This window comes from Mustela nivalis (genome assembly GCF_964662115.1).
Source record: "Mustela nivalis genome assembly, chromosome: 5".
In the NCBI taxonomy this organism is placed as follows: Eukaryota; Metazoa; Chordata; class Mammalia; order Carnivora; family Mustelidae; genus Mustela; species Mustela nivalis.
The window spans coordinates 142,223,790-142,248,520 of record NC_139024.1 but is presented as its reverse complement, the minus strand read 5'-3'; the positions used below and the strand labels follow the sequence as shown (position 1 = coordinate 142,248,520).

At 41.9% G+C, this 24,731-nt stretch overlaps 1 protein-coding gene and 1 long non-coding RNA gene across 2 annotated transcripts; one reads left to right on the top strand and one right to left on the bottom strand.

The window, feature by feature from the left end:
• Positions 1-4,415: 4,415 nt before the first annotated feature.
• Positions 4,416-21,235, bottom strand: PAK1IP1 (PAK1 interacting protein 1). Its single transcript, XM_082730183.1, has 10 exons — positions 19,894-21,235; positions 16,040-16,205; positions 12,451-12,571; positions 12,301-12,375; positions 11,722-11,774; positions 11,005-11,150; positions 10,813-10,910; positions 6,320-6,419; positions 5,057-5,180; positions 4,416-4,908 (listed from the first exon to the last, which is right to left on the bottom strand). The coding sequence occupies exons 1-10, from the start codon at positions 19,978-19,980 to the stop codon at positions 4,694-4,696; spliced, it is 1,185 nt and encodes a 394-aa protein (XP_082586309.1). The 5' UTR covers positions 19,981-21,235; the 3' UTR covers positions 4,416-4,693.
• On the top strand, positions 20,363-23,896 carry LOC309864561. Its single transcript, XR_014311609.1, has 2 exons — positions 20,363-20,790; positions 23,371-23,896. It is a non-coding gene; the product is annotated as an uncharacterized lncRNA (long non-coding RNA).
• Positions 23,897-24,731: the final 835 nt, after the last annotated feature.

The following is a 24,731-nucleotide window of genomic DNA, read 5'->3' as shown; positions in this document are numbered from 1 at the left end:
AATCTTCAAAAATTAACTAAAATGAAATTGCAATGCATATGCAATTCTCAGCGTATTTTCCTCCATGGCACTTACCTCCATATTTAGTGCTGTATAACTTACTAATTATAAAATCATCTCCCCACCCTAGTATGTAAGTTCCTAGAGAATGAGGGTGTTTATGCAGCACTTAGAATAGTGCTTGGCACACACAGTGGATGCTCAGTAAGCATGTGTTGAATGAATGAGCAGATGTGGAATAAAAGGAGAGGCCGGTCTGCAGAAAGCAGAATGAAGACAATATGCAGAGAGAGAAGAAGACAAGAGGGAGAGATTGCCCTGATCACACCCTGTCCCTTTCTGAGCTCTGGTTCTCTTTCTACCCTAGCTTCTGTCAGATGCACCTGTGTCTGTTATAAATCCATCCCCATGCCCTCTGTTGAAGTTTGGAATAAACAGAGTTGCTCTTCGTTTCTTGCGGTTAAATGTCTCTTTTAGCTGAGATAGCACCCCATTTCTTTTGCCAGAAATACATTTTTATCCTTGTCTAAAAATTCAATCTCATTTTTAAAAATTTATTTATTTGACAGACAAACATCACAGGTAGGCAGAGAGGCAGGCAGAGAGGAGGACGCATGCTCCTTGCTGAGCAGAGACTGATGCAGGGCTCAATCCCAGGACCCTGAGACCATGACCTGAGCTGAAGGCAGAGGCTTTAACCCACTGAGCCACCCAGGCGCCCCCTCAATCTCATTTTTTATTAAAAAGTCATCAGTCAAGCTGCCCCTGACTATCCCAGGCCATTATATGTGTTCTGTGAAAGGAGGTGTATGCAAAAGGACCACCAAAGGTCAAAGAAGTCATTAGACCCGAGAGGGTTAAGGCTAACAAGTCTAGCTTGGCAAGTTATGACTTATTAGGGGGACAGAGTGTTTCTTTGGCTGCCACAGTACAGGTAGACTTGCACGTGTCTCCTGTCTCCAGGGCAGATCAAGGATGCTATGCCCTGAGGGTATACTTAAGGGTGTGGTTAAATAAAAGGAAAGAATGGGGGGACCTGTACTCAGGAAGGTTTCAGGTCACAAAACAGTCATCATGGCGGATTTGTCCAAGATAGAATTAGTTTGGTTCATAAAACATGAAACATTTACCAAAACATTTGTCCTTTGGGCAGGGATCACACTTTGCCTTCCTAAGGTAGTGCCTGGCACGTGGTGAACACAATACATGGCTACCGAATAAACAAAGGAGGGGGGAGGTCTAGGTCACATGACACAGTCTAAATTGGGAAGGAGTGAATTTGTGATGAGAATCTGCTCACACACAAGTAGACAATTCAACATTTAGATGGTGAAGACTATATGCAGACTATACATTTCTACTTGGAAAAAAGAAACAGAATGAACAAGAATTCCCCCAAATAAATTACACAGTTTTATAGGACCTGTTGTCAATATAAAGGCTTCCAAGGATACTACCAGGGAAGTTCTGCCAGAGGTCACTGAGCAGCAAGGCTCATAGACTAACCTAAAATGCTTGAATCACATGGTTTATTCAATCAATTTACAACATGAGGAGGAGAGAGGTGGCTCAAGATGGCGCCATAGGAAGACTCTGCATTCACTTTACCCCATGGACATGCGGAATCTACACCTACATGCACAGAATTACTTCTGAAGATCTAATGTGATTGAATAGCTTCTGCTCGATGAATAGAAGGACCATATAGAGAAGGGCAGAAGAGACAGAAACATGGTAACAATGAGACCGCACCACCAAAGCAACAACCTGCAGCAGGGAGTAATATCACTGAGGAACTCACATGTGGGTTTCGTCATCCCTGGAGCATTGCAAAAACCCAGTAATTCGGGCACCTGGGAGGCTCAGTTGGTTAAGCATCTGCCTTCAGCTCAGGTCATGATCCCAAGGTCTCAGGATTGAGCCCCACATCAGACTCCCCACTGTGTGGGAAGCCTGCTTCTCCCACTCCCTCTGCCCTTCCTCCAAACATTTATATTCGCACTCTCTTCCACATACTTTATCAAATAAAATCTTAAACAAACAAACAAACAAAAAGCCCCAACAGTTTAAAGGCAACTAAACTATTAAGTAAAGGAAATATATTAACCCTAGAATGTCTACCAAATGGTGGGAGAACTACTGGAATTCTCTGGGGTAGGAAATGCCAGTGAGAGCCTTGGTTTACATTCCCCCTCCACCTGGATAGCATGGCAGGGAGCAGAGTCCGGGCGCTCTAGCTCACCTGCTTGGGTTGCTCCAGTGAGCCCTGGACTCCTAACACCCCAACTCCAACGGTCCACCAAGGTGGTCCTAGCACAGGGGGTTCTGGGACCCAACAGGCCTGCACCTGACTTTAGCATTTCACCAGGAATGCCCCAATACCTCATGCACTGGGACACTCCCAACCAGCGCCCATTCCATCCCAGCCATGCCACAGCTGATAAAGGATTGCTATCGAAAATACAAAGAACTCTTAAAACTCAATTAGTAAGAAAACAGTTTTATTAAAAAAAAAAAAAAGCCAGATATTTTGACACCTTACCAAAGACATACAGATGGCACATAAGCATATGGAAAGATGTTCCACATGTGTCCTCAGGGAAATGCAAATGAAAATGAGGTACTGCTACACACAAACTGGCCAAAATCCAGAACGCTGACAACACCTGATGCTGGGTGAGGATGTGGAGCAACAGGTACCCTCAGACATTGGTGGCAGGAATGAAACACGGCACAGCCATTTGGGAAGACAGTGTGGCAGCTTCTTACCAAAGTACACATGCTCTTACCATACAGCCCATCAATCACACTACTTAGTATTTACCCAAAGGAGTTGAAAACCTGTCCATCCAAAAACTTAGGCATGGATGTTTACCACAACTGCCAAAACATGGAGGCCACCAAGATGTCCCCCAGTAGGTGAAGGGTAAACTGTGGTACACACAGACCATGGAATACTATTGAGCATTAAGAAGAAATGACTCATCAAGCCGGAAGAAAATGCAGGTTACCAAGTGAAAGAAGCCAATCTGAAAAGGCTACAATACTCTGATTAACCACATGACATTCTGGAAAAGGCAAAACTATGGAGGCAATGAAAAGATCAGTGATTATGAGAAGTCGGTGGGGGAGAAATGAACAGGCAGAACACAAGAGGTGTTTCAGGGCAGAGGAAGTAGTCTGGATCATATTAGTATGTCATTATACATTTGTCCCTACAGTGTACACACCAAGAGTGATCCCTAAGGTCAATTACGAACTTTGGGTGGTTAGGATACACCGATGTACATTCATCCTTGGTAAAAAGTGTACCATTCTTAGGAATGATGTTGATCATGGGGGCGGCTGGGCGTGTGTAGAGGCAGGGAGCATACAGGACATCTCTGTGCATTCCTCTCAATTTTGTTAGAAACCTCAAGGTGTTCTAAAAAATTATTAAAGGAAAACATAACAAAAACCCCAAAACCTTATTCATCTTTGCTGGTAGGCCTAAAGGTAACGAAGAAGTGGACTGACATGTCAGAACACAGAATTTGGCTCATTTCCTAGATTTCCTTCCTGTGAAGGGAGCATTAATTCAGTCTCCAAATGTCAGAGGTCTCATTTTGCCTGAGCAGGAAGGATTCCCTGCTGACCTCAGGTATTTGGCAGCCGGTCAGCTCAAATCTACGAATCCTCTATAAATGTGTCTTTTCGAATCACCCAAGAATCCACTGGAGGATACAGTAAGAGACGACAAGATTATAATCAACAGGCTGAATTTAAGACTACTTTTGCTAGATTAACTAAGTGAATGTTTTTTGTTGGCTTGAAACAGATGAAAAAAATCCTGAAAATGTCATTTTCTGACCCTTCACTTATCTTGTCATCCACAGCTTGGAAGCCAAGTAATTTAATGAGGTTTGGTAATCTCCCTCATAACTTTGTTATGTACACAGCTCTAAGTTTAAACGTATGCTTTATACATATATGTTTCATGTGTCCATGATTTTTAAGTTTGTCTTAAATTGCCTCCTGGAAAGAAAATCTTTTTATACAGTTGTTAACAAAATGAACAAAATCTGCATTGAAATTATTAGAGCCATTTGAACAAGCCAAAGCAAGGCAGTTTTATCATATTTCCCCCATTTAGGAGGAAAACCTGAAAAACAACTCTTACCCATCTCTGGTAAAGAATGTATTCAAAACTGTGTATACTTTAGGGGCACCTGGGTGACTCAGTCAGTTAAGTGTCTGCTTTTGGCTTGGGTTGTGATCTCAGGGTCCTGCGATGGAGCCCCGTGTCGGGCTCCCTGCTCAGCGGGGAGCCTGCTTCTCCATCTCCCTCTCCAGCTCCCCCTACTCATGCTTGCTTGCTTTCTCTCTCAGGTGAATAAGTAAAATCTCAAATTAAAAAAAAAAACAAACCCAAAACCTGTGTATGAAAAGATCTTTATTTGCTTTTTACAACAGTAGAAATTAATATATTACACATTGACATAGTATATATCACCATGACATATAATTAATAAAATGTTGCCTACCAAAAATAGTTTTGCCACTGTTAAAAATAAACACATTAAAGTGTGTGTGTGTGTGTTTAAAGCTGTACATTTTCTCCAAAAGAAGAAATTTCTAGCTTTTACTTGGGGCAGGGGTATCTGAAAAGGATTCCATCTAAGAAGTTTTTCTCATAGGAGAAATGTGGGATTCACTATGTCATTCGTATTTTCTTCTTTTTTCTCTTCTGTTTTTCCAACATTCCTACCATTTTCCTCTTCTTGGTTGACAGTGGAGTATTTGCTTTCATTGGCTTATTACTGTCACCAGTTAAACCACATTTCTTTGAGTCAGGTATGGACTGTCTTTCTTCTTCCTGCACGACATCGCCAGCATCCTTTTTGTTGATTTTGGGCTGTTTTTTACTTACTAAAACATAAGAGATAGTACATGTAAAGACCACTTTTCCCCTCTTCAAATAAACAAGGTTGATAATAAAGTGGAGTTACCTGAATCTCCTCCATTTCAACAATTCAAGAGCTAACAAATTTTCTAAAAATGTTGACTTTTCACTTACCAGGAGAAGGCTCTGCAGTTGAAGGAAGGCTTTTTTGTGTGTCTGTCACTCTGTCTAGCCAAACTCCAAGACATGTTAGCCTGGCATTAGTTTTTACTTCACAGAGTAAAGATGGGGGAACTTTCTAAAACAGAAGAAGAATTCATGATAATATAGGGGAATTTTCAATAATTTCTTTTTCCTTTAGCAAGTGAACTTATCATTTTCTTAAGATTTCGTTTTTTTAAGTAACTCCTATCTACACCCAATGTGGGGCTTGAACTTACAACCCCAAGATCAAAAGTTGCATACTTTTCTGAGCCAGCCAATCACAATTTTAAGTTTCTTATTTAAAAGTTAGAGTATTTTCTTAAGAATAAAACATGCTGCTTAGAAGAAATCTATTATCTTGACTCACATTTGGCTTGGCTGTGTCCTTCACAGAGCATGTTTCTGACTATTCAGAAACTGTAAATTCATTAAGGAAAAGGACCATGTCTTGTTCATTTCTAGGTTTTAACGGAGAACCCTGCACAGACACCAACAAACCACATTCACAGAATGTGTTTATAGGACAATCAAAAATAATAAACCAAGAGGATCTGCAAGAGTGGACTACTAAAGGGAATTTAATTGTCCAGTTATCTATGGTTAGTTATGGTTAGTTCTATTATCAATCGGTAATTTTCAAATTTTTAGTATGGTTAGTTCCATTATCAATCAGTAATTTTCAAATTTTTAGTAATGGCAGTATTTTTAACTAACAAAATCTTCAGAGAATATCGATATACAAATATAAGAGAGGGACGCCTGGGTGGCTCAGTTGGTTAAGCAGCTGCCTTCGGCTCAGGTCATGATCCCAGCGTCCTGGGATCGAGTCCCACATCGGGCTCCTTGCTCGGCAGGGAGCCTGCTTCTCCCTCTGCCTCTGCCTGCCATTCTGTCTGCCTGTGCTCACTCTCTCCCTCTCTCTCTGACAAATAAATAAAATCTTTAAAAAATAAAAAAATAAAAACAATAAGAGAAAAAAGTAGCACTTCTCTGCCTGCAAAAGCAGGAGTTCTGGTACCCCGCCAGCTCAGACTCACCAACACTAACCACCCAGGTAGCTCTCAAAGCCCAACTTTAAAACTATGACAATCAAACATGCATGGAAGAGACTAAGTTTCTTTAAAGATTTCTGCCCTGAAAATTATTCTGCCTCCCTTAATTCAAAGCAACCTTGATAGTAAGACTTGCATTAAAGTGCATTTATACTGATTTATACTGTGTTAAGACACTGACCTTATCCTGCTTAAGCTTCCACATTTTGATGAAACCGTCACTCGAGGCTGTAACAATAACATGATGCTCTGGAACTTCAAAACTGAACATGTCTTTTACCCTAGAATAGAAATATGAACACCATAAAGGCTCCTTTCTCCCAGATAGTATGATATTGTCATAAAGCTTCTATGCACATCTCTTGATTTTTCAGTGTTCCAAGTGCTTCCAAACTGCATAAGGAACGGGACTAAAATCTAACTATGCTTCACATTCCCATGAGTCAGTTAAGTCCTTTTCAGGGTCCAAATTCCAAGATAAAATGGACTGTCAACCACTATCACTGCTGCTGTTCAACATAGTACTAGAAGTCCTAACCTCCACAATCAGACAACAAAAAGAAATAAAGGCACCCGAACTGGCAAAGAAATCAAATTCTCACTCTTCGCAGAGGACATGATACTCTATGTGGAAAACCCAGGACTCCACCCCAAATCACCAGAACGCATACAGAAATTCAGCAAAGTGGCAGGATATAAAATCAATGCACAGAAATCCGTTGCATTCCTATACACTAACAATGAGACAGAAAAAACGAGAAATTAGGGAGCCAATCCCATTTCCAATTGCACCCAAAGCCATAAGACAACTAGGGATGAACCTAACCAAAGAGGCAAAGGATCTGTACTCAGAAAACTAATGGAAAGAAATAGAGGAAGACAAAGAAATAGAAAAATGTTCCATGCTCATGAAGCACCTTTGCTCTGTACTTTTCTGTACTCAGAAAACTAATGGAAAGAAATAGAGGAAGACAAATAAATAGAAAAATGTTCCATGCTCATGGACTGGTACAACAAAACGTTGCTAAAACGTCTATGCAACCTAGAGGCACCTCGGTGGCTCAATCGGTTAAGTGTCTGCCTTCAGCTCAGGTCATGACCCAGGGTCCTGAGATCGAGCCCCACATCGGGCTCCTTGCTCTGTAGGGAGCCTGCTTCTCCCTACTGTTTCCCCTGCTTGTGAGCACTCTGTCAAAGTAAAATCTTCAACAACAACAACAAAACTCTATGCTACCCAGAGCAATCTATACATTCAGTGCAATCCCTATCAAAATACCATCAGCATTTTTCGCAGAGCTGGAATAATCCTAAAATGTGTATGGAGCCACAAAAGACCCCAACTAGCCAAAGAAATGTTGAAAAAGAAAACCAAAGCTGGTACCATCACAATTCTGGACTTAAAGCTCTATTACAAAGTGTCATCATCAAGACTATATGGTACTCCCATAAAAATAGACATATAGATCAATGCAATACAACAGAAAACACCGAATTGGACCCTCAACTCTATGGTCAGCTAATCTTTGACAAAACAGGAAAGAATACCAATGGAAAAAGTTTCTTCAACAAATGGTGTTGGGAAAACTGTAAACAGTCACGTGAAAAATAAAACTGGACATTTCCTTAACACCATACACAAAAATAGACTCAAAATGGATGGAAGACCTAAATATAAGAAAGGAATCCATAAAATCCTAGAGGAGAACACAGGCAGCAACCTCTTCGACCTTGACCGCAGCAACATCTTGCTAGATAGGTCTCCAAAGGCAAGGGAAACAAAGGCAAAAATGAACTATTGGGACTTCATCAAGATCAAAAGCTTTAGCGCAGCAAAGGAAATAGTCAACAAAACCAAAAGACAACAGACAGAATGGAAAAAGATATTTGTAAATGACAAATCACATAAAGGGCTAGTATCCAAATCTATTAGGAACTTATCAAACTTAACACCAGGGAACAAATAATCCAATCAAGAAATGGGCAGAAGACCTAAACAGACATTTCTCCAAAGACTTCCAAACGGCCAACTGATGCATGAAGAAATGCTCCACATCACTTGTCACCAGGGAAATACAAATCAAAACCACAATGCAGTACCACCTCAAACCAGTCAGAATCGCTATAATTAACAAGTCAGGAAATGACAGACGTGGGAATGCAAGCTGGTGCAGCCACTCTGGAAAACATTATGGAGGTTCTTCAAAAAGCTGAAAACAGAGCTACCCTACAATCCAGCAATTGCACTACTGGGTATTTAACCCAAAGATACAAACGTAGTGATCTGAAGGGGCACGTGCACCCCAATATTTATAGCAGCAATGTCCACAATAGCCAAACTATGGAAAAAGCCCAGTCCATCCACAGATGAACGGATAAAGAACATGTGGTATATATTACACAGCCATTAAAAAAAAAAAAAAAAACCAAAAAACAAACAATGAAATCTTATCATTTGCAATGACATGGCTGGAACTAGACGATATTGTGGTAAGCCAAATAAATCAATCAGAGAAAGACAATTATGATATGATCTCACTCATATGTGGAATTTAAGAAACAAAACAGGATTATAGGGGAGGAGAAGAAAAAATAAAACAAGAAGAACCAGAGGGGAAGACAAGCTGTAAGAGATTCTTATGCACAGGAAACAAATGGGGTAACTAGGTAATGGACATTAAGGAGGACATGTGATGTAATGGAGCGCTGGGTATTATATAAGACTGATGAATCACAGGCCTGTACCTCTGAAACCAATAACATGTTGTATGTTAATTAACTGAATTTAAATTTTAAAATGTTTTAAAAAGAGTCAACAGAATGATCATAACTATAATTATGTTATCGTAAAGGAAATAAAGATATTTAAATCCCTAACCTCAAGAGTCTCCAAGTTCAGGATGAAGAGACAAGTAGGACAAGAGAGATAAACATGGCTTCCTCTTACATATCCATTTCTTTCACCTCCAGTGCCACCAACCCTCATCCAAGCTACTGCCATTGTTTTTCTGGACCACTGGGTAGCCTAACTGGCTAACATCATGAATCAAATCATGTTATTCCCAGGTTTAAAATCCTGCAAAACTAGGATCCTTTAAAAAATAACACAGGGCGGGGTGCCTGCATGGCTTAGTCGTTAAGCCTCTGCCTTCGGCTCAGATCATGATCCCAGGGTCCTGGGATCAAGTCCCGCACTGGGCTCCCTGCTCGGCAGGAAGCCTGCTTCTTTCTCCCCCACTCCCCCTGCTTATGTTCTCTCTCTCACTGTGTCTCTGTCAAATAAGTAAAATCTTTTAAAAAAACAAACAAACAAAAAACACAGGAAGGAGGAAGGGGCTGGGGACGTATATAAAAAGCAAGTCTGGCCATAAACGGACAACTGCTGAAGCTGGGTGGTGGGTCTATGGGGGTCGCTTCCTTAAACTGGTCTGCCTTTCAATTTTTCCACAGTGAGAAATAAACAGAACAAAATCTACAAAGGCCCTTGGTATAAAATCTAAACTCCTCACCCATTTACAAGGCCATGCAGCATTTGGCTCTTTCTGGTCTAGTCACAACGCTCTTTCATCTGTTGCAAAAATACGCCCAGCTCTTTCCTCCCTCCGGCACACTAAGCCTTTGGTTCTCTCCTCCCTTGGGAAACAACTCTCTTCATCTGTGAAGTCCGACCCTCTCCCTTCCCCGATCATACAAATTACTGCTATTACTCTTAAGGCACACCTTTCTGTTTCCTTCCTGTTATAATTGTCTGCTTACTTGTTTATCACCTGCTGCTCTACTACAAGAAACACAAATACAAGCCCTTGTCTTTTTTGTTCATCATTTAAAAACTTAATTCAGCTCTAAACGGATGTTCACGAACACCTGTTAAATGAGTGGATGAAGGGTTACTTTAAGAGTTCTAGTCTTAACAGTACATTTGAAATGGCCTTGAACAAACACTTCCCAATGTAGGGAAAAACCAGGGCCTGTACATTCACTGGCTGTAGTATTCAGAGTATTCAAAAAGAGTTATTTAGAAAATAAAAACTAGAACTTATTTAAGACACAGAAGAACACATAAATGAAACATATTACAGTATAACTGTACATTATCACCTTTTCTAAAACAGTAGAAAAAGCAGAGGCAGACAGAACTGGGTTTGGGTCCCAGGTCCCTCACCTAACAGTGGGGTAATCTTGGCCAAGCCACTTAGCTATTTACTCTGAGAATCAGTGTCTCCCCCTAGAAATACAGTGAGCAGTAACAGGTTAAGAAAGACCAGCACGAAACAGAAGTCCGTACTGTCACGTATTTCTCCTGTGGGAAGAGCGACGAGTGTACAAAGGGGGAAGAAGTGGACAAGGGGAATAGAGTAAAAGGACAAGAGAGGTCCTGGCAAAGCTCAACTGCCTGATTTTGTTCCTCTTCAGATTTGGTTGATTTCAGGCCCCAAATTTAATAATATTAGTGGGAAAAGATCTTGTGCGATCACCAGGCTTGGTGCCAACTTCCCCACTTTTGCATCACTTAATGCCAAGAAGACATTTCCACCATCCTCTCACACACCAGAAAGTCTATCTCCGTATTTGTTCATGAGAAAACATGTACCCTGCTTTATGAAACTACTACATATGTAACATTTATTGAAGACTCTACACATACATACACACAGAGACTGGCAAAAAAAAAAATACCTGTTTTCGTGAGCTTTAAACTCACAGAGGCACATTAGTGAATCACAGTCAAAAAACCGTACGACTTCTTCATCTCCAGCCACTGCAAGGACAGACTCCTAGCAGAGAGAAAAAGAATATCCAGAATGTCATCACCAATTCCAACCATCACCACAGACACGAAGATTCCACCACTGATTTCTGATCACTTACTGAAAGAAACGTAACAGAAGATATTCTCTTTTCATTTGTGATGGTGCCACTAACAGACGCGGTGTCAAGCTGATAGACATCTATTTTATTCAATATGACGACTATGTATTTCTCTCCTCTTGGGGACCATTCCACTATGTGAGCATCTGGAAATTAAAAACACAAAGCTTTTTGATTTCATAAACAAAAAACGAAATGATCAGAGTAGTAATAAAAAGAGCAAATAGTTGCACTGTGCATTTTTCCATCCAATATCCTATTTAACCTTCACAATGAACTTCTGGTATATATTTTGCAAGTTAAGTTTTAGAAAATGAGCTGGGTTCAAAAGAATCATTAAGTCATAGAACTGGTAGGTGACAGTCATGACAAGAATTCCATCTACAATGGGAAAGGAATGGGGTGCGCCTGGGTAGCTTAGTTGGTTAAGCGTCTGCCTTCAGCTCAGGTCATGATCTAGGGGGGTCCTGGGATCGAGTGCCATATTGAGCTCCCTGATCAGTGGGGAGCCTGCTTCCCCCGCTCCCTCTGCCTGCCACTCCCCCTGCTTGTGCTCTCTCAAATAAATATATACTCTTAAAATGGGAAAAGAAAATAACCTAAAGCATTGCCCTAGGAGATAACCACCATCATGAAGGGAAATAAAGGTATAAATGTAAAGTATATATTATCATATTCTATGAAGTTATAAAAAATATTCTAAATTAAAGTACTCACTTTGTTTTATATTTTTTATGAATGCTGATCTGCCTTCCACAAGATTCCACGTTCTGCAAAAAAGGAAGCTCACTTATGGCATGATCACTTTTACCAGGTGTAAAGGAAACAAGATGAAGACCGACTCAAACGACAATGTACTACATAGGCAGCTAGTTAGAATGATCGTGTTTCTTACAGCAACACTGAAATATATACTATCAAGCAAGATTAACTCAGCCATTCCTAGACCCCTGTCACATATTTAAAATGTTTAATATATTTTCCAAATATTTCACCTCCTATAACATTTATTTTTAGGACCCCCGTCCTCTTCATTTCACGGCTCGCAGTGACTGGAATGTACAGTGTACATGTGAACACGGAGCTTGTCATTTTCTCTCTACCATTGTGAAAAGGTTCACTAGCTTTGCACCTTTTCGTGTACTGCATTACCTTCCAATAGCTGAGAGCCATGAGATGAGACAAAAAAATGAATCTAATGATTGGACTAAAATATACCCTGATGGTAGCTTCCTGTTGCCCCTGGACAACAAAGACCACAACTTAGAAAAGATGCTCTCGGCATTAACCACTTACCTTAACGTCTTATCCGTACCCACAGACAGGGCCAACTTGCCGGATGGGTGAATAGAAAGGAAAGTCACATGTCCTCTAAAAGGAAACCAACAGTTAGTCCCCAATGTGACTGGCTCCTAGAGACCACCAATGGGAAAGGGCCAGACTCACTTGTGAGCTTTAATGGACTTGAGGCACTCCCACTTCTTTGCATCCCACACACAAATGAGTCCATCTTCTCCCCCACTGATTAAGTGCCTATTGCCATAGAATTTCAGGCAAGTTATTGTGCCTGTGGAAAAACCAAGAAAGGCAAACTTAATAGTCATTTTGAATGCAAACTCCATTTCTGGTTTGAAAGTAAGTAAACATCTAATGTCTTAGTACTACTGAAATATACCTTAAAGTCTTAGGTGAAGAGATCCTTTTTTTTTTTTTTTTTTTTAATATATAAGAACATACAGTTTCAAGGCTATGCAAATATTTTCAGCAGAATTTTGCTAGTTGTATACACAGCAAATCAGTTCACTTTCTGGCTCTATATCTCCACAATCATAAATTTAGGAGATGGCTGGTGAGGACTGTTTGATCAGAAGTCAAACAAAACCAACTGGTAACCAGCTAATCTGGGGAAAAAACCAAGATGTACAACCTACAACCTTCTACTTTCCAAACAGTGAGTTAGTGACCTAATCATCCACAGTCCAGTAACTATGCCTCCAGACCTGCTTTTGATTTGTACATAGTTCTCATTCACTATCATAAGAATTTATTAGAGGGCTGCTGGCTGGCTCAGTTGGTAGAGCGTATGACTCTTGATCTCGGGGTTCTGAGTTTGAGCCCCACGATGGGTGTAGAGATTAGTTAAAAATTTTTTTAAATTGTAATTTTAAAAAAATTTTAATCTTTAAAAAAGAATTTACTAGAACCATTTTATAAGTTGTTCCACTATTCAACTATGCCCTCTGTAATCTCCCTCTGTGGTTCACAAAGTTTCCTTTATCTTTTCAACTTCACAACACACTCCACTCCCCTCTGCCCAGACTAAAGCCTGCATCTCCCATGAATTTCTCCTACAGCTCTCGGAACTGGAAGACATACCTTATTCACTGTCCTCAAATATTAACCTCGCTGTAAGGATGAGGTGATAGAAGAAGCCAGCATTCTTTTAACTCCCCAAAGCAATGCACACCATTATACATCTTTCTTCAAGTCAAATTCCCTGTCCTTTGAAGCCTGTCACCCAACTTAACTGCCCTATAGCTCAGTGGTCAATAGACTATTGTCAGTAAGTCACACCTGGCTGGTGGCCTGTTTTCATAAATGCAGTTTTAGTGAAACACAGATTCACTTGTTCAGTTCCAATATGTCTATGGCTGTTTTTACACTGCAAAAGCAGAGCCAAATAAAACCGAAAACACAGACACAAAGCCTAAATTTACTTTTTTGTCCTTTTCAGAATAAGGGTATGAACCCTGGGGTCACTGTTGTTCATCTGAACATCCTACTCAACCCTTTATGTTGTCCTTTATTTTGAAAGAGTCAAAGATCTCTGATGAATATTTCTGCACCCCTCCACCCCCAAAAGCACTAATAATCTATGGGGTTACCTACAACTTTATCAAAGCGAGAGTCTTTAGCCATCTATGCCCCTGTTTTCCTCTCTCCTATTATCCTATTTCCTACTTTGGAAAAGAGCTGTTCTATTACCAACTATTAGAAAAACAGGAGCTGGGGGCGCCTGGGGAGCTCAGTTGGTTAAGCATCTACCTTCGGCTCAGGTCAGGATCCTGGGATGGAACCCCACATTGGGTTCCCCTCTCACGAGGGAGTCTGTTTCTCCCTTTCCCTCTGCCTCTCCCCCACCTCATGTACTAGTAAATAAATAAAAATCTTTTAAAAATCCAAACAAACAGGAGTTAGCAAGGAATGAAAGAAATCAGGAACCATACTTCATCCCCATCCAAACTCCTTCTCAGTCACTCCTTTTCCTGTTGGGGAACACCTGAACCACTGGCTTTAGGCAGACCAGACTTATTTTACTTATTTCCTCCATGCCCAAGGAACAGAGAAACTTTCTTGTGTGAACTGGGATCAGGAGACAGAATGGAAAAGGAACATCCGTTGAATTCACTCAAAGCCTAGCTTCTGTTGAAAAGGAGAATTCGAGTGCCTGGGTGGCTCAGTGGGTTAAGCCTCTGCCTTCAGCTTAGGTTATGATCTCAGGGTCCTGGATAGAGGCCCGTATCGGGCTCTTTGCTCAGCAGGGAGCCGACTTCCGGCGCTCTCTCTTTGCCAGTCTCTCTGCCTACTTGTGACCTGTCTCTGTCAAATAAAAAGAAAAAAAAAATCTTCAAAAAGGAGAATGCTTGTCAAAGTAGCAAAGGCCCTAAAAAAGACACCGACCACTCCAAATATACTGCTACAACCAATGCGTGGTGGCCTAATCTGCCTTTAACTGCAGGAAACCAACATCCTTAGCAGAGTATCCCTGAGAAAATAAAATAAAAACACCATAATGTTCAATGCTGGGGAAAAAACAAAAAAACAAAAAACACACACACATAACACCATCCTGGACAACTTCACCATAGCTGTGGAAAACCCAGGCAGGACTTGAACTTGAGAATCACCAATACTGACCTCAACTCTAGTGGCTTTGCCTCCTCTCTGGTTTTGCTTCTCACGCCTTATACCCCAGACCTAGTTACCACCTAGACCTGCTCCACACTGCAACTCCTGAGCCTCATCCCTGCCTACAATCTCACCACTTGCCAGCCCATTCATGGCCCCCTTCATTCACAGACCACTTGTTCCTTTATTTCAGAGATCTGCAGACTCTTGACACCTTATTTTCTCTAGGCCAACAAACTCTTCTTTCACCAAAATCCTGAATTCCTTTGTATATCAATCTACCTACTGCACACACTTAGTAGCTTTCTGCTTCCTATCAAAATGCCTGAGGTTCCTGCAAATAGATGTTACTTGATCCAGAGCCTCCAGCTTCAATCAGGAAGACTCTTCTCAGTCTTTTGCTTGTTCTTGGCAGCATCTCTCTCCCATCTTGGGAGCCAGCACTTTCCTCAAGCCCGCACAGCCCCTCCCTCCCACTCAATCCCTAACCTCCCAGGACCACCCAGGACCAGGGCAGTCTACTTCTCCAGTCACCCCACCCTCTGTTTTAACCTTCTTATAATACCGACTTGCGTACAGTTCCCCAGGTACACAGAGGTTAAAAACATGGGCTCTAGACCTAGGTGTGAGCTCTTATTCCCTTGTTTTATAACCATGGGCAAATCAAGTTAACACATTTGAATCCCGGTTTTCTCTTCTATGGACAGAAGGTACAACTGTAGCTTCTTGGCGCATTGCTGGGCACGTGATACTCTCTCAAAAAAGTCAGCAATGAACACAAGGCTGCTCCCATGCTCCTCATGCTTCTGCTCGGCCTGGAACGCCCTTTCTCCTGCCTGGCTAACCGGTATTTCTCTTTTAAGACAATTCAGTCAGATGTCATTTGGGGGAAGTTTTCAGTGAAAAGTCGCATCCTCCCTCTTCCCCCCAGTGTGAGTGAAGTGCCTCCCCTCTGTCTCCCAATATGGACCATGAGAATTTAAGGATTAAAAAAAACACATTTTTCTCATTTCTGTATTTCCTAGCACAGAACCTGCTACAAAGTAGACACCTAATGAGTTCTTCAACTGAAGTCAAATTGTAAAGTAATGATACCTTAACATATTAGAGGATATAATTTTCTCACCATTGTGATGCACCAGAGCCCCATGGTCTATCTTCTTCTTCATGTCATATATGTGAATTGTTTCATCTTTGCTCCCAGTGACTACAAAACGACTATTTACAGCCACCGCTGACAAGGAGGCAGTGTGGGCATGGTGAGTGAAGTCAGCCGCAGAAGTCCATTTTTGCTGGAGAGTTAAATACACAATGTTACAATCATATCATAGTTCTCTAGAAACACGTAAGTGGTTCCAGAATTCATGAAAACTACCAGTAGATACTTATGAACAGGGAAAAAATTATGCAGTGATAGCAGATTAAGAAAAACAAAGAACCTGAGAAATAAAGCAGGCAGCAAGGAAACGGGAGGGCAATGCTGGGTATCATGACTCCAAAGCAATTATGGAGACCATACTACTTTAAGGTCCTATCCAAATCCTTAACTGCTTATATTTACTTATATGTGAGACTTGCATACCATTCATTCATTCAGATACTAAAGGACTACTGTGTGCTTGGCATCAGTGTAGACAGTTGGTATAGAGCAGTGAAAAAAAGTCCTTGTTCTTTTTTTTAAAATTTTTTATTTTTTATAAACATATAATATATTTTTATCCCCAGGGGTACAGGTCTGTGAATCGCCAGGTTTACACACTTCACAGCACTCACCATAGCACATACCCTCCCCAATGTCCGTAACCCCACCCCCTTCTCCCAACCCCCCCCCCCCCGTCCCCCAGCAACCCTAAGTTTGTTTTGTTAGATTAAGAGTCACTTATGGTTTGTCTCCATCCCAATCCCATCTTGTTTCATTTATTCTTCTCCTACCCCCTTAACCCCCCATATTGCATCTCCACTTCCTCATATCAGGGAGATCATATGATAGTTGTCTTTCTCCGCTTGACTTATTTCGTTAAGCATGATACCCTCTAGTTCCATCCATGTCATCGCAAAATGGCAAGATTTCATTTCTTTTGATGGCTGCATAGTATTCCATTGTGTATATATACCACATCTTCTTTTTTTTTTAAAGATTTTATTTATTTATTTGACAGAGAGAAATCACAAGTAGGCAGAGAGGCAGGCAGAGAGAGAGAGAGAGGAGGAAGCAGGCTCCCTGCTGAGCAGAGAGCCCGATGCGGGACTCGATCCCAGGACCCTGAGATCATGACCTGAGCCGAAGGCAGCGGCTTAACCACTGAGCCACCCAGGCGCCCTATACCACATCTTCTTGATCCATTCATCTGTTGATGGACATCTAGGTTCTTTCCATAGTTTGGCTATTGTGGACATTGCTGCTATAAACATTCGGATGCACGTGCCCCTTTGGATCACTACGTTTGTATCTTTAGGGTAAATACCCAGTAGTGCAATTGCTGGGTCATAGGGTAGTTCTATTCTCAACATTTTGAGGAACCTCCATGCTGTTTTCCAGAGTGGTTGCACCAGCTTGCATTCCCACCAATAGTGTAGGAAGGTTCCCCTTTCTCTGCATCCTCGCCAGCATCTGTCATTTCCTGACTTGTTAATTTTGGCCATTCTGACTGGTGTGAGGTGGTATCTCATTGTGGTTTTGATTTGTATTTCCCTGATGCCGAGTGATATGGAGCACTTTTTCATGTGTCTGTTGGCCAGCTGGATGTCTTCTTTGCAGAAATGTCTGTTCATGTCCTCTGCCCATTTCTTGATTGGATTATTTGTTCTTTGGGTGTTGAGTTTGCTAAGTTCTTTATAGATTTTGGACACTAGCCCTTTATCTGGTATGTCCTTTGCAAATATCTTCTCCCATTCTGTCAGTTGTCTTTTGATTTTGTTAACTGTTTCCTTTGCTGTGCAAAAGCTTTTGATCTTGATAAAATCCCAGTAGTTCATTTTTGCCCTTGCTTCCCTTGCCTTTGGCGTTGTTCCTAGGAAGATGTTGCTGCGGCTGAGGTCGAAGAGGTTGCTGCCTGTGTTCTCAAGGATTTTGATGGATTCCTTTCTCACATTGAGGTTCTTCATCCATTTTGAGTCTATTTTCATGTGTGGTGTAAGGAAATGGTCCCATTTCATTTTTCTGCATGTGGCTGTCCAATTTTCCCAATACCATTTATTGAAGAAGCTGTCTTTTTTCCATTGGACATTTTTTCCTGCTTTGTTGAAGATGAGTTGACCATAGAGTTGAGGGTGAAAAGTCCTTATTCTAATAGAACTGCCATCTATTCAGTTCTAATTGAACTGCCATCTCCCATCCCGGTGGGAGAGACAAACAGTAAACAAATAGGATGTCGCATGCTGATAAGTATAATGACAAGTCTTATAAAGAAAAATAAATGGAATAAAGAGTATGTTTCCTTCCATTAGTACCAATATAAATGATTAGAATGACCAATGATTAGGTCTCAAGAACTCTATGCTTACTGATATGCAACTTTTGGATTGAATAAGTGAGACTGATTGAGTGCAAAGAATGACTGACAGCTGAATGCATAGACACACTTCAAACTGAAAGAAATGCATCAAAAGTATTAGCAAAGCAAACCAAAGAAGAAAAAAACCATCAGACCTCTCTAAACACACTTAAGAAGGGTTACTGCAAAGTAATTCTAAAGAACTACAGCAACAAACATTGCTTCCATCAACCAGGATCAAGGGAGCCTCCTTGAGTAACAGCACAATATTCCTGTGGGGCTGCTACAGCCATAAATCAAAAAATAACCTTTGCTTGTGCATATTATAGAAGGAATGTTGATTATCTGAGCTATTGTCTGTCTAGATTTAGCAGCAGTAGTGAACAGTGTAAGAACTTTGTGTTTCAGAGACACCTGGGGACTTGAGTCCCAGGTCTCCTGATTATTAGCTGTGTGGCCTTGAGCAGGTCACACAATAGATCTCAACTTCAGGTTCCTCATCTATAAAACAGGGATAACTCAGGAGGTTGCTGTGCAGACTACTGTGTGTCTGAAACAACGAAGCAACTTTTTTACAATGAGTAACACAATAGCATCATCTTTAAGCACACAAGAGATGTCACCTTTCAGCCAAAAGCATATTAATAACCAGGTAGAAACAAAATAAACAAAAGTAATTAGTCAAGTTATATACTTCCAGTTTTCTGGTTCATTCAAGACTGACACCTTGACTTCATAAAGAAATACTGAAAAAATAGATTTCTAAGAGATACTTAGATTTCCTTAGGGAAAAATATTACTGGCTTAAAAGTTAAAAGATCTTATTTCTAGTCCTGGATATGTCCTAACTACCTATTTCACTAATGACAATTTACTTGACCTTTCTTCTCACACATCTAGTGAAAATACTTATATTTTGTTGTCATTTTCTCCATGCATTTGTCTCCTCTGCTCTTCTCCTTACGTTTGCAAGCTGGATCCATTCCTTTGGCTTCTTTGTACCTCCACTGCCAATTAATGGCACCAGGGTAAAAGGTCCAAAAGTACTGAATGAATCGGAACACTTTTTTTTTTTCTTTTTACCAACGAAGGGTTTATCCTGACCTGCTGTAATATGTAGTAAAATTCCAAGACAAAACTCAGTGAAAGGGCGAATTGTTCTTCCATTAAGTCCTGAGCACGTAAAACTGGCTGTCAACTTACGGGAGCGAGGCGTCAATCCATAACCTATGACTCATTGGCCTGTTTGACTGGAATGCCAGCTGCCTTCTTGTACCATGCTCAGAAAGTCTACTAAAACCAACAGACATGATCTCGTTTTAGGAAACGCCTACTCTGTGTTTTAAAAACTAGATTACACATTTGAGTTTGATTCATCCATTAATCCCTAAGAGATCTAAGAGATCAATGCGTTCACTCACCTCTGATGATGTGCCTCCCTCCACCGTGACGGAACCCGACCAGATTTACCCGCGCACCTTCTTACCTCTTTGGGGTCGCCGCCTGTATCCGGCTCCGGGTGTATAGCGAACCCAAAAAGGACCTGTTCGTAGCAACCAGCCACCAGCTCCATTCAGCAGCACACGTGCCCCTTCCAAGAGCCTCGCTCAGCTGAGAGTGACGAAAGCGGATGCCAGAGGCAGTAGGGTCCTTCCTGCTTCGGCGCTCAAATGACGTCACGATTTCAGGCTGCCTTTAGGGCGCCTGCCTCCCTGGAAACGGTTTCAGCACTTGAGGATCACGCGGAGCTTCCAAGATGAGAATAAAGAAGGACGCCACATGAGGAAGTTCTCATGACGAGGAGAAAAAAAGTTAGGGACAAGCAGGCATATCCCAGGTGGCTGCGAGCTAGGCACGTCTAAGGGGAGTAGGGCGGGATATCCTCTGCGGAAGCCCCTCATTTCCGTAACGTCACGGAGGGGGCGGGGCCTCTTCCAGTCTGGGCGGGGCTTCTCGCAGTTTCCCGGAGTTGGTGTGGAGGCACCTCACCTGCGGGCTGTGAGACGGGGGTCAGGAATTGGGTTTCCTTTTTTCGCCGGAAGCACGAACGAGCCTTTCTCCCGTTCTCTCGCAATAGGGCAAAGAGGAGGGGGACGGTCAGGGCTAGCGGTTTCTAGAGCCGACCGCGAAGTCAGCCCCGGAGCTCCGCTTCGTGCGCTTCTGTCTGCCCGCCGGGAGAATCCCGCCTTGCGCCCTTTCCTTCCCGCTGGATTGCCAGTCGGATTTGGGGGTCCCATTGGCCTGCGTTGCGGCACACCCCTGGGAGGGAGGAGGACGCCTTCCTTGAAAGGTGTAACGACGGACTGATGGAGGGAGAAGCGCGCAGTCAATCCCACGTGAAGGTTCCGGAAGGAAATCTCCCGGTTCGGGTGCAAAACCAAACGTTCGTGAAACCAAAGACTGCCTTGATTGACGTTTTAGATTTTCATAAAGTGTGGAGATTCGGAGTCTGTTAGAAATGGCAGCTTTGCCCAAACTTCATGGGGGACCCTCTGGCGTCCTAATTTGTGTCTTAAATGCCACAGCAGGTGCATTCGACAAGCAGGAGGTAGATGGCACCGCAGTGTCAGTTTCTCAGCCACGTTGCTGATCCGTAGCACTTTGACCCTTTTGTTTTTCAAGAATAGTTGTTCTCGGGGCGCCTGGGTGGCTCAGTGGGTTAAAGCCTCTGCTTTCGGCTCAGGTCATGGTCCCAGGGTCCTGGGATCGGCCCGCATCGACCCCCGCATCGAGCTCTCTGCTCAGCGGGGAGCATGCTTCCTCCCCTGCCTGCCTCTCTGCTTACTTGTGATCTCTGTCTGTCAAATAAATAAAATCTAAAAAAGAAAAGAAAAGAGTATTCGTTCTCTGGGATTGTGAATTGCCACTACGTACCTAACTCGTGTTTATTTTCATTGACTGGTCCGAGTGTTGCAGAAATGATTTTGCGTGCTTTGGCCGCCCTTGAGTGCAAGGAAGGGCCTGTCTTCTGCACACTTTGGCGACTCCACCTGAAAGCCCTCCTCAGGCATTGAAAACGCTGTAGTCTTAACTCCAGGTCTTGGAAACGCATAGCTGTTCACTGTTTTACCTAATGCCTTCACTTTGTGCTAGTTACCTACAAAAAGTCAAGTTCTACTATTTATTTTCTGTTGACTGCTTCTTGACTGTTGCCACTGGAGAACCGCTCAAGTGAAAGAGTGCGTTGCTGCAGTGCATGTCCCCTGGGCATGGGACAAAGAGTAAGCAGGACATTTTTTTGAGGTCTCATATTTTATCTTGAAAAATTTGACTTACTGCATTAGACTTCATGATATATCCATTTATTTTCATGTAAAAGTGATATTCTCTCATCCAAAAAGAAAACAATCTTTGAACAAACCTGTTTCAAAGGGGCATCTGCCTTCAGCTCCCATTACAATCCCAGGGTCCTGGGATGGAGTACAGCGTGGGGTTCCCTGCTCAGTGGGGAGTCTGCTTCTGCCTGCCTGCTCCCCTTGCTTGTGCATGCTTGAATGTGGTGTCTCTCTCTGAGAAATAAATATATTTTTTTAATCTTTTCTGTGTTCTTTTGTCTCTGGAAAGCCCCTGGGGCTCTGCCTCTTTACCTCCAGGGAAATCTCAACTACTGTTTGATAAGAATTAGTACTCATTCAGTACATTTTTTTTTTGAAATTAATTTTAGCACTGTAGCAGGATAATTATATTCAGCATCTATTACCAGATTGTCACACTTTTACCTGTTTGTCACATTTTAAAGAATACTATGGCTAGAAAAAGTCTTTTGCTCCAACTAGGAATCTTTTAGAATATAGCTGATTCTAGAATGAAAATCATAGTGTAAAAAACATAAACATAACTCAAAGTGCTGTACTTTTTCTTTTTAACTGTTCGAAATTACTGGAACCAGGTACAGAGCTCGGAAGACTTAAAGAGCATTTATCCAGGTGATCCCCATCTAAGGGAGTTTATGGATAATTTCTGGAGGCTTTGAATCCCCTGAAATTATATGCAAAATTGTGTATGTATCTTTTTGGCGGAGAGCACTGATAAAAGTTCATTACATTTTCAGAAGGATTAATCCCTCTACAGTTAATATACACTTGTCCAGTATGAGGTTATAAATGTGAAATTAGTCTAGAAAAGTAACTTTCAGAACAACACAGCTAAGTAACAGGCCTAATGCTGCTGCTTTATATATATATATATATATATATATATATATATATATATATATATTTTTTTTTTTTTTTTTTTTTTTTTTTTAAATATTTGACAGACACAGTGAGGGAGGGAACACAAGTGGCAGAGACGGAGGCAGGGGGTGGGGCGGGGGCTGGGGGCGAGGGAGAAGCAGGCTTCCTGTGGAGCAGGGAGCCCGATGCAGGGCTTGATCTCTGACCTAAACCAAAGGCACCCACTTAATGACTGAGCCACCCAGGTGTCCCTGCTTTTTACATTTCCTTGGGCTCAAACTTTCTCTTAAAGAAGAAGAAAACAATTTTTCACTGTCTAAAGAGAAACAATACAGAATTACATACTTGTTCAACTGGATTCAAACTGAGCATACTTCCTGCAAACGTCCTGTTCTCTTTCCAAACGCAGGATGCAAAAAGCCATTTAATCTCATTCTTGGGAAAACTACAGTTGCCAAGAAACACCAACTGTTAAGAGTTCATTAACTCTAAAGCACAACAGGATTTTTTTGTTGTTGTTTTGCTTTTAAATTATTGATTGAAAAGCTTTCTACACTTGAGCCATGCATTGATTTATTCATTCATTCAACAAATATTTATTGAGAGCCTGGCTTTATTTGGTTGGCTAAAGGAAAAACAGCCAGTTTGTTTTGGGGGAGGTGCGGGCAGCGGTTGGTAAGGCGGATATACTGGGCTAAAAGCTGGGTATAGCAGGGAAAAATCAGCCTTGTTAGAAAGATGAGAGTCTAATATTCCTGCTCAATTACCCTCCTTTCTCCCTGTGGCAGGCAGCAAGTGTCGACGTGTAGGACGACAGAGGTGCTTCATCTTGCTGGAGGATTTTGGTCTCCTTTGCACACACAGTTAAGGGAAGCTGAGTGCAGGTTAACCTCCCCTGGACACTGGCCAATGGTCTGCCTTGGGATAAATTTGCTTCACCTGCTTCATGGGAATAATGCAGGTGAAATATGAGAAGTCATCATTTGGGGCTTTTAAGAGAAGAAAACAATATGAATCCTTCCTTGTCACTGTCATCAACAAAGCCCCTGAATGTTCCATCCTCTCTGGAACTCCGCTCAGGGTCCTCAGTACCCAGCCCCCGTCATCATGCTGAGTGATTTCAACATGCAACACCGACCTCCCTTCCTCAGCCTCCTTACCACCTTCTTAACCAATGTCTAGCTTCTCCTTTCCTTTCTAACTACAGCTTCATCTCTCACCCATTCAGAGCAAAAATTCTGATTTTCCTTTTATGAAATACAGCCCTAAAATAAGAGAAGGAACAGAAAACTCATTAAAGTTTTACAAAAAGAATCCTTAACTGGTATGTTTTATTTGATGGCCAAACTGCTAGAGGAGTTAGGAACTGTATTTAACTACATATAGCAACCTAAAACAGCTGTGGCTTCAATAAGACATTGATCTCTTGATTAGGAGAAATCTGAGATAGTGCTGGTACCAAGAGCCCACATTCATCAGGGACCCAGACCTGTTTTCTCTTTCAGATCCTATATTCTTGTGGATGACTTCCTACATGATGTCACCTCATAGGCCAAACTACTTGCAGAGTTTGGGTTCCAGCCATCGTATCTACGATCTCAGCACTCTGCCTGGGGAAAGGGACGAGAACAAGAGGTTTCCTTCCAGCTACACAAACCCCCACCCAGCTTTCCTCAATCCTCTTATCATCATTCTATTTACATCTTACTAGCTAGACTTTGGTCAGTCAGCGCACGGGCAGTTAGTTAGCTGTGCAGGGAGAGCTGGGAAATGTCTTCTAGGGAAGCCTATCTCTGCGTCCAAATCAAGTCAGGGTTCTGTTATTAAGGAAGAAAAATCTGAATAGTCCGCAGCCCTAGCAATATGGCCCCCAGCTGTCCACCAATATCATCTCCCAGGAAAAATGGGGAGATCTAGAGATACAACCCGGCTTTGTGTAAGGAGGGGTTCAGTAAATAATGGGTGAATGAATGATTTGAATTCACGATGATGATTTTTTACATTCTGGTTGAATATAGACTACATCAAGCACTTATTAATAAGCTGCAGGGAAATGGCCAGACCCGAAGTGCCTCCATGTGTACTCAAAAGTTACCTTCTTAACATTTTGATGCTTGCTACTTAGAAAAGCAGAATCTGACTGAGGTCT

Excerpts from the sequence above, each read along its gene's own strand:
- PAK1IP1 (XM_082730183.1), bottom strand. The coding sequence starts at position 19,980 with ATGGAGCTGGTGGCTGGTTGCTACGAACAGGTCCTTTTTGGGTTCGCT. Across the intron at positions 16,206-19,893 it reads CAGGCGGCGACCCCAAAGAG|CAAAAATGGACTTCTGCGGC; the intron begins GTAAGAAGGTGC and ends TTAACTCTCCAG. Across the intron at positions 10,911-11,004 it reads CTTCTGTTACGTTTCTTTCA|GAGTCTGTCCTTGCAGTGGC; the intron begins GTAAGTGATCAG and ends TCTCTCTGCTAG.